This window comes from Mustelus asterias, chromosome 20 (genome assembly GCF_964213995.1).
Source record: "Mustelus asterias chromosome 20, sMusAst1.hap1.1, whole genome shotgun sequence".
Lineage (NCBI taxonomy): Eukaryota > Metazoa > Chordata > Chondrichthyes > Carcharhiniformes > Triakidae > Mustelus > Mustelus asterias.
The window spans coordinates 65,897,710-65,912,191 of record NC_135820.1 but is presented as its reverse complement, the minus strand read 5'-3'; the positions used below and the strand labels follow the sequence as shown (position 1 = coordinate 65,912,191).

Here is a 14,482-nt window from a genome sequence, read left to right as displayed (position 1 = left end):
GTAGGACCCTGGAAAATACTGAAGATCAGAGGAACCTTGGAATGGTAGATAAGGTGGTTAAGAAGGCATATGGGATATTTGCCTTCATTAGCTGAGGCACAGAGTACAAAAACAGGGGGGTCATGCTGGAACTATATAAAATGCTGGTTAGGCCACAACTGGAGTACAGCATGCAGTTCTGGTCACCACATTATAGGAACGATGTGTTAGCACTGGAGAGGGTGCAGAGGAGATTTACCAGGAAGCTGCCTGGCCTGGAGGGTCTGAGCTATGGGAAAAGATTAGATAGGCTGGAGCTTTTCCTTGGAGCAACGAATGTTGAGAGGGGATCTGATAGTGTATAAGATTGTGATGGGCATAGATAGGGAGGGTGGAAAGGCGTCTTTTCCATTAGTAAAGGGGTAAATAATCAGGGGGCATAGATTTAAGCTAAGAGGTGGAAGGCTAAGAGGGGAGTTGAGGAGAAACTTTTTCATCCAGAGGGTGGTGGGAGTTTGGAACTCACCGCCTGAAAAGTTAGTCGAGTCAGAAACTCTCGTACAATTTAAGAAGTGCAATGAAGTTACTGTGAAAATCTCCTAGTCGCCACACTCTGGCGCCTGTTTGGGTACACTGAGGGAGAATTTAGCATGGCTAATGCAACTAACTGGCTCCTCTTTCAGACTGTGGGAGGAAACCAGAGCACCCGGAGGAAATCCACGCAGACATGGGAGAACGTGCAGACTCCACATAGATAGTGACCCAAGCTGGGAATCGAACCCAAGTCTCTGGCACTATCTCTCCTGCTGTTGCTTAGTTTTCCACTTGATATACTGTAATGGATTATAGACAAAATGGTTAAAACCGCGTCACTCAGATTATATTTTGGCTTAATTTGTTGTTGCTCTCACAAGATATGTGATCTAGCAGTGTACAGATGAAAGTCTATGGTGTAACATTGTCCTGCAAAGCTCATGCTCAAGCAAATAATGCACAATATGTACGCCGCAAACTGGCTAATAACTATTAATAATACTATGGCATTGTTCTTTTAAAACTAACTGCAGTGTGACTTGTACATTAGGGCTGGAACTCTCCGGTCTTGTTCACCCTGCCACTGCTGCCAGTGAGAATGGAGAATTTGGCGCTCAGCCAAATCTCCATTCACAGCAGCGGGACTGGAGAATCCCAGGCATGGACGAGGTCAGAGAATCCAGCCCGAGGTTGCTGAAAAGCCAACAATGAAATGATCCCATACTTACCAAATCAAATAATGACACCTCAGACATCTTATGACAGGGAGATCTTTTCGGGATAGCGTAACTCTCTAAAAAGTAAAAGAAACATGAGAAAATATTAACAGCACGAAGGGAGTTTTCACTTTGTGTGAAAATATAAAAGTGTGCATAAAAACAGGCCTGAAAAGCCATTTGCTTCCCTTCTTCTTATATTCAACATGTGCCTACTATAGTGTTCTCCAGCTCATTGTTAGCCGTCTTGCCTCTGAATTAGAAGAATCTCGGTTCAAGTTGCACTCCAAACACTTGAGCACAAAATTTAGATGGGCCACTGAGGAAACCACAGTACGGTACAGTAAGGTATGGTACAGTAAGGTGCCTTGAATGAGACATTACACTGAAGTGCTGTCCCTTTGCTGAGGTGAACATAAAGGACCCTCTGGCATGAATGTTGCCTCTTTGGTTTTGCAGGTGAATGTACTGTACAGAACAAACTGCACACAAACAAAGATGTCCCTTTAAGATTTGTGCAAGTGAGGTCCAACGGCAATCTTAATGGGACCCGCTGAGTGTAACAAATGGACAATGTAGAGCGAAAGGGAATTAGAGAGAACATTGCGTGGTACTGTTTGAAGAACAGCTCCTTGCTGTCCTGGCCAATATTTAACCTTCAATCAACATCAGTAAAATAGATTATCTGGTCATTATCACGTCATGCTTGTGAGATCATTGCGTGTGCAGATTGGCTGCCATGTTTCCTACATTTCTACAGTGATTACATTTCAAAAGCACGTCATTGGCTGCAAAACACTTTGGGACATCTTCAAGTTGTGAAAAGCATTATATGAATGCATCTCTTTCTTAACTACATTGAGCAATTGGGCACCTGCCTAAAGTATGCCTGTGATAAAATTTATAGGAGTATGACTATCCTGCATTGTTCGGTTGATCTCGGTAAGGGCGGCACGGTGGCACAGTGGTTAGCACTGCTGCCTCACAGCGCCAGGGACCCGAGTTCAATTCCCAGCTTGCATCACTATCTGTGTGGAGTTTGCACGTTCTCCCCGTGTCTGCGTGGGTCCGGGTGCTCCGGTTTCCTCCCACAGTCCAAAGATGTGCAAGTTAGGTTGATTGGCCATGATAAATTGTCCATTAGTGTCAGGGGGTTTAGCAGGGGTTATAGGGATAGGGCTGGGGTGGGATCATTGTCAGTGCAGGCTCGATGACCTCCTTCTGCACTGTGGGGATTCTATGATTCATGAATAATTGAAATTACGAAATGCTGAGGAACATTTGGTAAGAGGTTTATCTAAACATGCCTTCTAATCTGGGGGTAGGATTTTCCAGCTGCCCTCAACCCAAGTCTGGAAAACCCCACCTGAGGACCTTTGTATAGTCCTGTCCTGCCCGCTATGATTCCCGTGGCGGGCGGATGGGACGGGACAATTCTGCTCAGGAACTTCAATTAAGTGGGTCCCATTCAAAAAAAAGGACAAATGACTGAGAGCCAGAATGAATCTTGGCCCATTGAGCGGACGCTGCTGAAAAATGTGATTGTTATCGTGAATGCACAATGCAATGGGAAAGACGACAGGAATGTTTGACAATCTGAAGTGGTTATTGAAGGACAGGCTGCATGACTTCAGGTGTTACTCTCAAGGTCGCTTTCTATATATCTCACCAGATTATGCAACACACTTCATCTAAATGACTGTGAATCCAGCCTCAAAGAGGCCTCACTTCTCTCCGAGAGATGGGCACAATGCACAACAAGATACAATTGGGAACAGAGGAAGCTACTTGATTGTTCTTTCCAAGCAGCAGAATTGTGTGACTTATACAGACCCTGGATATTTAATAAATCCGCTGCACATCCAGATAAGCCCAATAACAATAAGTATAGAATAATACTTTAATTGGAAGGTGTGTATTGTATGTCTACACAGTGGCACAGTGGTTAGCACTGCTGCCTCACAACGCCAGGGATCCAGGTTCAATTCTGGCCTCGGGTTACTGTCTGTGTGGAGTTTGCACATTCTCCCCGTGTCTGTGTGGGTTTCCTCAGGGTGCTCTGGTTTCCTCCCACAGTCCAAAGATGTGCGGGTTAGGTTGATTGGCCATGCTGAATTGCCCCTCGTGTTAGAGGAATTAGCAGGGTAAATATGAAGGGTTATGGGAATAGAGCCTGGGTGTGATTGTGGTCGGTGTAGACTCGATGGACCGAATGGCCTCCTTCTGCACTGTAGGGATTCGAAAATTCTATAGAATTTTAATCTTCATTTAATGCTATGCACTAAATATTGGATAATGCTCAATAGAGCATTATCCGACCCTTGATCCGACCCTTGGCGGGTCAGATCAAGGAAAACCCCAAGGCTTTTTACTCTTATGTGAGAAATAAAAGAATGACCAGGGTGAGGTTAGGGACAGTCAAGGACAGTAGTGGGAACTTGCGCATGGAGTCAGAAGAGATAAGAGAGGCGATGAATGAATGCTTTTCTTCAGTGTTCACCAAGGAGAGGGGCCATGTTTTTGAGGATGAGAGTGTGATACAGACTGATAGGCTGGAGGAGGTAAATGTTCTGAGGGAAGATGTATTAGCAATCTTGAAAAACCTGAGGGTCGATAAGTCCCCTGGGCCAGATGGGATATATCCTAGGATTCTTTGGGAGGCAAGGGATGAGATTGCAGAGCCTTTGGCTTTGATCTTTGGGTCCTCACTGTCCACGGGGATAGTGCCAGAGGACTGGAGAGTGGCGAATGTTGTTCCTCTGTTCAAGAAAGGAAATAAGAATGATCCTGGTAATTATAGGCCGGTCAGTCTCACTTCAGTGGTCGGTAAGTTAATGGAAAAGGTCCTGAGGGATAGGATTTATGACCATTTGGAAAGATGCAGCTTAATCCGGGATAGTCAACACGGATTCGTGAAGGGTAAATCTTGCCTCACAAATTTGACTGAATTCTTTGAGGAGGTAACTAAGTGTTTAGATGAAGGTAGAGCAGTTGATGTCGTATACATGGATTTTAGTAAGGGATTGATAAGATTCCCCATGGTCGGCTCATGAAGGAAGTAAGGAGGTATGGGATAGAGGGAAATTTGGCCAATTGGATAAGTAACTGGCTATCTCTTAGAAGACAGAGGGTGGTGGTGGATGGAAAATTTTCAGACTGGCGACCAGTTACCAGCGGTGTACCACAGGGATCAGTGCTGGGTCCTCTGCTATTTGAGATTTTTATCAATGACTTGGAGGAGGAGGCTGAAGGGTGGGTCAGTAAATTTGCTGATGACACCAAGATTGGTGGAGTAGTGGATGAGCTGGAGGGCTGTTGTAGGCTGCAAAGAGGCATTGATAGGATGCAGAGCTGGGCCGAAAAATGGCAGATGGAGTTTAATCCTGATAAGTGCGAGATGATTCATTTTGGTAGGACAAATTTGAATGCGGATTACAGGGTCAACGGTAGGGTTCTGAGGAATGTGGAGGAACAGAGAGATCTTGGGGTTCATATCCACAGATCTCTGAAGGTTGCCACTCAAGTGGATAGAGCCGTGAAGAAGGCCTATAGTGTGTTAGCGTTTATTAACAGGGGGTTTGAGTTTAAGAGCCGTGGGGTTATGCTGCAACTGTTCAGGACCTTGGTGAGACCACATTTGGAATATTGTGTGCAGTTCTGGTCACCTCACTATAAGAAGGATGTGGAAGCATTGGAGAGAGTGCAGAGGAGATTTACCAGGATGCTGCCTGGTTTGGAGGGTAGGTCTTATGAGGAAAGGTTGAGGGAGCTAGGGCTTTTCTCTTTAGAGCGGAGGATGTGGAAGCATTGGAGAGAGTGCAGAGGAGATTTACCAGGATGCTGCCTGGTTTGGAGGGTAGGTCTTATGAGGAAAGGTTGAGGGAGCTAGGGCTTTTCTCTTTAGAGCGGAGGAGGATGAGAGGCGACTTAATAGAGGTTTATAAGATGATGAGGGGGATGGATAGGGTGGATGTTCAGAGAGTATTTCCTCGGGTGGATGTAGCTGTTACTAGGGGGCATAACTATAAGGTTCATGGTGGGAGATATAGGAGGGATGTCCGAGGTAGGTTCTTTACTCAGAGAGTGGTTGGGGTGTGGAATGGACTGCCTGATGTGATAGTGGAGTCGGACACTTAAGGAACTTTCAAGCGGTTATTGGATGAGCACATGGAGCACACCAGAATGATAGGGAGTGGGATAGCTTGATCTTGGTTTCGGACATAGCTCGGCACAACATCGAGGGCCAAAGGTCCTGTACTGTGCTGTATTGTTCTATGTCTATGTTATGCCAGAAGTGAGTGATGGTTCTATTGTTTTCTTGATAATGCAATGAATGAAACCATGTTTATATGTAGTTATGTGAAAGGGATTTTACTGAACACCACCTGGGTTTTTGTCTGTTTTCTATCAACGCCATGCTGAAAGCAGTCACAGCTGCTCATAGATATAGCGACGATCTTTGGTGGAACAATTTGGTATTTTCTCACCATTCTGATGGTGCCCTAAACTTAAGGTTAAAAAATGCCCCATTTATTTGCTGTGTGTTCCAAAATAAAACTGTACACGTCAAAGGGAGTGGTTGCTCTTGCCAGGCCATCAGTAAACTCACTGCACCAGGGAAGATCCATCATTACTGGTAATCTTCTACATGGGGTGGGCAATCAGTTAACTCCGAGGACAAAATCAGCAGAGCCCAATCATGCCTTCACCCAATATGTTGGCCTTGCCAGCAGGACACACTGCATAGGGTGGCACGGTAGCACAGTGGTTAGCACTGCTGCTTCACAGCTCCAGGGTCCCGGGTTCGATTCCCGGCTCGGGTCACTGTCTGTGTGGAGTTTGCACATTCTCCTCGTGTCTGCGTGGGTTTCCTCCGGGTGCTCCGGTTTCCTCCCACAGTCCAAAGATGTGCGGACTCGGTTGATTGGCCAGGTTAAAAAAAAATTGCCCCTTAGAGTCCTAAGATGCGTAGGTTAGAGGGATTAGCGGGTAAAATATGTGGGGGTAGGGCCTGGGTGGGATTGTGGTCGGTGCAGACTCGATGGGCCGAATAGCCTCCTTCTGCACTGTAGGGTTTCTATGATTCTATGATTTCTATGATAGTGATCAAGAGCAGGAACCATTCCTTGCTGGATTCCACCCCCCCGCCATAACCCATCCCCCTGCCATTACTGCTGATGTCAGCTAATTCAATGCTGCCCACTGATCAGGTTTCTCTGCAATGCTGAGTATCAGACAACACTGGAGATCCTTGTAAACACTAATCGATGAACCTGAGACACTCAAATCAGCCGCATGACTAAACTTGGGGATATGTAACTGAACTCCTGATGTGTTTGAGTTGTAACTTATTGAAATAAGTTGCCTATTTTTTTCTTGATTATCCAATAAGAAAAACTGGCTACTACAACAAGAGCCAATATGAAATAAGCTTATTTGACAAACGGATAGAAAATAAACAATTGCACTTTCGTGTAGTAAAAGATTACCATTACTAATTACATACACTACCAGAAGGATGTGGACACTTTGGAGAGGGTAAAGAAAAGATTTACCAGGATGTTGCCTCTCATGGAGGGCATGATCTATGAGGAGAGGTTGGAGAAACTTGGTTTGTTCTCACTGGAACGACGGAGGTTGAAGAGTGACCTGATAGAAGTCTACAAGATTATGAGGGGCATGGACAGAGTGGATAGTCAGAAGCTTTTCCCCAATTACTAGGGGGCATAGGTTTAAGGTGTGAGGGGCAAGATTTAAAGGAGATGTACAAGGCAAGTTTTTTTTACACAGAGGGTGGTGGGTGCCTGGAACTCAGGGAGGTCATGGAAGCAGATATGATGGTGACTTCTAAGGGACTGCTTGTGTGGAGTTTGCACATTCTCCCCGTGTCTAAGGGGCATCTTAACAAATACATGAATAGGCTGGGAATGGAGGGATATGGGCCCCGGAAGGGTAGGGGGCTTTAGTTCAGGGCAGCATGGTCGGTGCAGGCTTGGAGGGCCGAAGGGCCTGTTCCTATGCTGTAACTTTCTTTGTTCTTTGTTCTAATTTACAGTAAGCACCCAGCAGCTATCAAATATATTCAAGAATCACCCATACCTTTTGTAGGAAGCTTAAACTCCTGCTTATGGTTGCGATGCCCTGCTACCGAGCTGAACGCACTGTCCAGACTTTGTTTCCTTTTGTTAATCAAGGGTGAATCCGAATGTATAGCATTGTCCGACAAGGAGCGGCTTCCTCTGGCATAAGCTGGACTTTGCCTCGTCCTGTCAAGTTTCAAAAGGCAAGCACATAAAAACTTGTGACAATACAGGCTAAAAAGAAATCAACTCTAATTTTCAAATCTTGACAAGGTTCACTTTATGTTCTCCCCATATATCACAGTAGGATGATCAGGGTGATTCTATTCAATTTGCCTGGCTGGAAACTGACGGGATTGGGTTGACCACCCAGTTGACTTATGCAACCCGAAATTGGGCATTGGGTGAGCCGTCCAGTCCTGTTTCCTGCTGGGAATATGAGGTTACGATTAGTCCTTTAGAGTGTTATTGTATAGCAACGAAACATTCAATCCATCAGGTTTGTCTACATTCCTTCCTTCATTCTGTGAGCGATTTTGTCTAATTCCACTGACTTCCCTATCCTTTAAAATCTCTTCATGACCAAACATGAAATGATATTAAATAGCAGTTATCTGTTTGCCTTTACAGAAATTGCAAACAAATTCTAACTTTTTTTTGGAGGGCAGAGAATTTCACCTTTGAAAAACACTCTGCGTAAAGAAATGTTTTCCAATCTCCCCTTTAATTCTTGTTCTGATTATCTCAAATCTGTACCCTGATCAACAGCAACAACCTGTCTCCATGGACTCAATCAAATCCCCATGTACCATAGGGACATCTGTGACAGCTCACAAGCTGTGGAGGTATGGGAAATTGGCCTGACTCTAATGCTAAGCTGATTGGCAGTTTCGATCTACTAATGGAACTTAGTGAGGCATTCCTGTCCCTCTTGGCTCTGCGGGATTCTCCCATAATTTCTTTTTGAGCCTTTTCTTCATGGCCATTCGTGATCCCTTTAAGGGCCGCAGGTTGGACTTGTCAGGAAAATCAGCCTTTACATATTAGATATCACTAAAAATGTGAAGAATTGAGGCATTGTTCCAACAATGAAAGCACTGATCAAACTCAATATCAACTGGGTCCACAGTTCACAAGATTCAGACACTCCAATTCTCTACTTCCTCTGGAGACTAAGGAGATTTGGCATGTCCGCTACAACTCTCACCAATTTTTACAGATGCACCATAGAAAGCATCCTTTCTGATTGTATCACAGCTTGGTATGGCTCCTGCTCTGACCAATACCGCAAGAAACTACAAAGGCTTGTGAACGTAGCCCACTCCATCACTCAAACCAGCCTCCCATCCATTGACTCCGTCTACACTTCCCGCTGCCTCAGAAAAGCATCCAGCATAATCAAGGACCTCACCCCGGACATACCCTCTTCCACCTTCTTTCGTCAGGAAAAAGATACAAAAGTCTGAGATCACGTACCAACTGACTCAAGAACAGCTTCTTCCCTGCTGCCATCAGACTTTAAAATGGACCTACCATATGTTAAGTTGCTCTTTCTCTTCACGCTACCTGTAACTGCAACACTATATTCTGCACCCTCTCCTTTCCTTCTCCCCTATGTACTCTCTGAATGGTGACAATAATAAATCAAATCAGTGTAATGTGATATATCATAGAATCAAACAGCGTAGGAGGAGGCCATTTGGCCCATTGAGCCTGCCTGGACCACAATCCCACCCAGGCCCTATCCCCATAACTCCATACAATTACCCTAACTAGACCTCTGACATTAATGGGCAATTTAGCATGGCCAAGCCACCTAACCTGAACACCTGAACATCTTTGGACTTTGGGAGGAAACCAGAGCGCCCAGAGGAAACCCATGCAGACACGGGGAGATTGTGCAAACTCCACACAGACAGTGATCCAAGCCGGATTTGAATCCAGGTCCCTGGCGCTGTGAGGCAGTAGCGCTAACCACTGTGCCACCGTGTCACCCCATCTATTCTCGACCTACCCGGGCTCATAAGAGTCCAGCTATTTTATGCGAGAACAAGTATGATCCATAATTCATGTTAAGAAATATTTGTTTTGACTGTAATCTTTTTGCAGGAAAATCCTATTTGTCCTTGATACGGTTAACATCATGGAGCTCTTCTTAAACAACAGCTATCGTGACTCCATCCCTGAAGATTATTTTGTTCTTGTTAGTGGAACAATAATGACACATTTTACTCACTCTAACAGATATTTCAGCTTTCTCAGTTCTTGGTGAAGTATTTTGTTTTCTTCATTCAATCCATTGATTTCATTCGCTGCAAAATGTCCAAACCAGAAGCAAGTAAGACGCAGTTCCATGAAGAAATAACAGTGGGAAATGAGCCAAGACAGAGAGTTTTAGAGTCCTTACTGAGAGCTGAAATATGTTGAAGGCTTTGAAGTTGAGAATTTTCAAATTCGTGTTGCTTCTTCCTGGCCAGGTCCTGGGTGACTGTGCATCTGTCACATAGTCCTGCTCGTAACCTAACACCAAACCAATGATTAATGTGTAGAATAGATTTCAACAAAACACAGTGAAATCCCCATAATCAACTAAAAGAAAGGCACACATTTGTACAGGTCAGAATTCGCCAGTTGTTCGCTAGTGGTGGATTCTCTGGACCCGCCGGAAACGTACCCCCGCCACTTATTTCCTGGTGGCATGGTTTAAAGTTTAAAGCTTATTTGTTACTGTCACAAGTAGGCTTACATTAACACTGCAATGAAGTTACTGTGAAAATCCCCTAGTCGCCACACTCCGTTACCCGTTCAGGTACACTGAGTGAGAATTTGGCATGGCCAATGCACCTAACCAGCACGTCTTTTGGACTGTGGGAGGAAACCGGAGCACCCAGAGAAAACTCATGCAGACACGGGAAAACGTGCAAACTCCGCACAGGCAGTGACCCAAGCCGGGAATCGAACCCAGGTCCCTGGCGCTGTGAGGAAGTAGTGCTAACCACTGTGCCACCGTGCCACTCCGGGGTGGCTTCAATGGGAAATCCCATTGACAGCAGCAGGAGCAGAAGATCCCGCTACTAACAAACGGTGTGCATCTCTCACTACTGAGAAACCCGCTGATGGGAGACCAGGAATTCCTGCCACAGTATCTTCTACATCTCAAAATGTTTCACAATGAAGTGCTTTTGAAGCAGATTCACTTTTGTTATGCAGGAAATGTGCAGTCAATTTGTGCCCAGCAAGCACCCTTATAGGACAATGTGATAATGACCAGATGATCCGTATTATTGATGTTGGTTGAAGGATAAGTATTGGCTATTCCATTTATTTACTTCACCTCAGCCTTTCAGCATTCCTTTCTCTTAATGACTTTAATCAGGCAATTGAAGTTGGCCTGTTAAAATATGAACTCCCTGCTTAAGGGTCAAATTGATGGGCCAATCTTGCTTTGTATTTAACCGAGTGACAGTTCCTCTGGCGACTCCGAGTGTTCTAACTGAAAGCACTCTGTATGCTGTTGTCAGACTTGTAAGTAAAGGAGTTTTGGTGTAGGACTTTTGCCTCTGAGAACTTATTACGCTTTCTATCCCCTTTCCAGTTCCCTTCTGAAAGAGTCAAAATTATTTGCTTCCACCAATTCCTATGGTAGCAAGTTCCACATTCTAATTACGTCTGAGTAAAGAAGTTTCTCCTTATTTCCCTATTGGGTTTATTAATAACTATCTTGTATTTATGACTCTTAGTTATAGATTTACCAACAAGCAGAAACATTCTGTCTACATCGACCATGTCCAACCCATTCATCATTTAAAAAATCTCTCTCAGATGATGATAAATGTAGATCTCTCACAGTTTGAAACGGGAGAATTTATAATAGAAATGGCAGAGCAACTAAACAACTATTTAGTTTGTTCTTCACGGACGAAGACACAAATAACTTCCTAGAAATGCTCGGGAACCAAGGATCTAGTGAGAAGGAGGGATTGAAGGAAATTAATATTACTAAAAGAAGTGCTGGAGAAACTTGTAGAACTGAAAGCCGACAAATCCCCAGGCTCAGATAATCTACATTCCAGGGCACTAAAGGAAGTGGCCATGGAAATAATGGATGCATCCTCTTTCAAAATTCAGTAGATTCTGGAACAGTCCTAGCAGATTGGAGGGTCGCAAATGTAACTCTGCTATTTAAAAAAGGAGAGAGAAAGAAAACAGGGAATTACAGTCCAGTTATCCTAACATCAATAGTCGGGAAATCTAGAGTCCATTATAAAGGATGTGATAACAGGACACTTGGAAAATATCAATGGGATTAGACTAAACAAACATGGATTTATGAAAGAGAAATCATGTTTTGACAAACTTACTGGTGTTTTTTTAAGGACATAACTAGCAGAAGATCTAAGGGAGCACCATTAGATGTGGTGTATTTGGATTTTCAGAAAGCTTTAGATAAAGTCCCACATAAGAGGTTAGTGTGGGTGGGATTGGGAGTAATATATTGGCATGGATTGAGAATTGGTTAACAGACAGGAAACAGAGAGTAGGAATAAATGGGTCTTTTTTGAAGTGGCAAGCAATGACTAGTGGAGTCCTGCAGGGATCAGTGTTTGGGCCCCAGCTATTCACGATATACATCAATGATTTGGGTGAGGGAATCAAAAGTAATACATTAAAGTTTGCTGATGACACGAAACTTGATGGGAAGGTGAGTGATGAGGAGGATGTTAAGAAGCTTCAAGGTGATTTAGACAAGTTGAGTGAGGGGGCAAATACATGGCAGATGCAGTATAATGTGGATAAATGTGGAGTTATCCACTTCAGAAGGAAAAACTAAATGGCAAAGTATTATTTAAATGGTGATAATTGGGAAACAAAGGGACTTGAGTGTTCTTGTATACCAATCAGTAAAAGCCAACATGTAGGTACAGCAAGAAGTTAGGATGGTAAATGGCATGTTGGCCTTCATTGCAAGAAGACTTGAGTGTGGGAGCAAGGATGTCTTTCTGCAGCTGTAAGGAGTCTAACAACACCAGGTTAAAGTCCAACAGGATTTTAACCTGGTGTTGTTAGACTCCTTACTGTGTTTACCCCAGTCCAACGCCGGCATCTCCACATCATTTCTGCAGCTGTACAGGGCCTTGGTGAGACCACACCTGGAATACTATGTACAGTTTTTGCTCTTCATCCAAGAAAGGATATACTTGCTATTGAGGGAGTGCAGCAAAGGTTCACCAGACTGATTCCTGGGGTAGCAGGATTATCGTATGAGGAGGATTGGGCCGAACAGGTTTGTATTCACTGGAATTTAGAAGAATGAAATGGGATCTAAGTGAGCTCTATAAAATTCTGACAGAGCTGGATAAACTGAATGTAGGGATGTTGTTTCCTCTGGCTGGGGGTCTAGAACAAGGGGTCACTGTCTCAGAATAAGGGGTCGGCCATTTAGGAGATGAGGAGAAACTTCTTCATTCAGACAGTGGTGAACCTGTGGAGTTCTCTACCATACAAGGCTGTGGAGGAAAGTCACTGAATATATTTAAAAAGGAAATAGATAGATTTCTAGCCTCGAAAGGTCTCAAAGGGTATGAGGAGTGTGCTGGAGTAGGGAGCTGAGATAGAGGATCAGCCATGGTCATAATGAATGACGGAGCAGGCTTAAAAGGCCAAATGACCTATTCCTGATCCTATTTTCCTTGTTTCCATCTTTTCTCTCTAAATAAGTGGCCAAATCTGTTCAGTCTTTCCCTGTGGCTGTAATCTCTCAGTCTGGCACTACCCTTGTGAATATTTTTTGCACTTTTTCCAGTATGTTTTATGCCCTTTTTATGACATGATGACCTGAACTGTGCATAGCACTGCAAGTGCTGTCTAATCAAGTTTAATATAACTTTGCAACCTTTAAACCTATACAACTAGATGTAAATCACAGCACCTTTTTAGCATTTTGATTGCTCTGTTGATCTACAACACTACTTTTAATGATCTGCTCACCTTTATCCTAGATGGATCCCTTTGCTGCTTCATTTAGTTTTTCATTTAAAGCATAGGTGATATTCTTGTTTTCCCTACCAAAGGGCATCCCCTCACACTTATCTATATTTAAGTTAATTTTGGAAGGTTGTAGGGGCTGAAGGATGTTAGCGAGTTTCCTTCTCTCCACATAGCATCCTCATTGTCTGAAGCTTGCTTTTCATGGTTCATGTCATGATATCACCACGGGGTGAGGAGGCAGGCCCCAAGAACTCCCTCAGCCAGTACAAGGATTGAATCCATTCTGTTGGCATTATTCTACATCACACTCTTGCCACCTAGCCAACTGTGCTGACTGACCCCACAGAGATCCTGGCATCACCCAATAACCAATCTGAACCGACTTTGGCTTATGCTATCTACCGTATATTGGAAAATTTCTCAAAATTATATTAATTCACCTACCATTGCCCCCTGTTTTCAGGGATCTATTTCAGTGATGTTTTGTTTGAAGGGTGGATGATCATACATAGAAACATAGAAATTGGAAACAGGAGTAGGCCATTCAGCCTTTCAAGCTTGTTCCATCATTCATCTTGACCAAGGCTGAACAAATTCAATATCCTGATCCCACCTTCCCCTCCATACCCCTTGATCCCTTTAACCCCAAGAGCTATATCTAATTTCTTCTTCAAATCACCTGTTTTGGCCTCAACTACTTTCTGTGGTAGTGAATTCCACAGATTCGCCACTCTCTGGGTGAAGAAATTTCTCCTCACCTCAATCCTAAAAGGTTTACCCCTTATCCTCAAACTATGACCCCTAGTTCTGGACTCCCCCACCATCGGGATCATTCTATCTGAATCTACCCTATGTTTCTATGACATCCCCTCTCACTCTTCTAAACTCCAATGAATAAAATCTTAACCGATTTACTCTCCCCTTGTAAGACAGACCTGCCATTCCAGGAATCAGTCTGGTAAACCTTCACTGTACCCCCTCTACAGCAAGGACATCCTTCCTCAGATAAGGGCACCAAAACTGCACACAATACTCCAGGTGTGGCCTCCCCAAAGCCCTGTACAATTACAGTAAAACGTCTCTATTCCTACATTGGGCTCTTCCTGAACTTAATCTGGCAGTCCTGGTACTGTAAATTATTAACACCTGTTACAGCAGGTGATGTTCTATTCTTCATACTGTAGC

At 44.0% G+C, this 14,482-nt stretch overlaps 1 protein-coding gene across 1 annotated transcript in view; it reads right to left on the bottom strand.

Moving 5' to 3' along the window:
* Window positions 1–14,482, bottom strand: part of rbbp8l (retinoblastoma binding protein 8-like) — a 121,722-nt gene that overhangs the window by 60,522 nt on the left and 46,718 nt on the right. The window contains exons 5-8 of the mRNA XM_078236715.1: window positions 9,717–9,829; window positions 9,546–9,621; window positions 7,329–7,495; window positions 1,242–1,306 (exon numbers count right to left, since the gene is read on the bottom strand). Coding sequence (XP_078092841.1) covers window positions 1,242–1,306; window positions 7,329–7,495; window positions 9,546–9,621; window positions 9,717–9,829 — 421 coding nt within the window. The remainder of the gene's footprint in view (window positions 1–1,241; window positions 1,307–7,328; window positions 7,496–9,545; window positions 9,622–9,716; window positions 9,830–14,482) is intronic.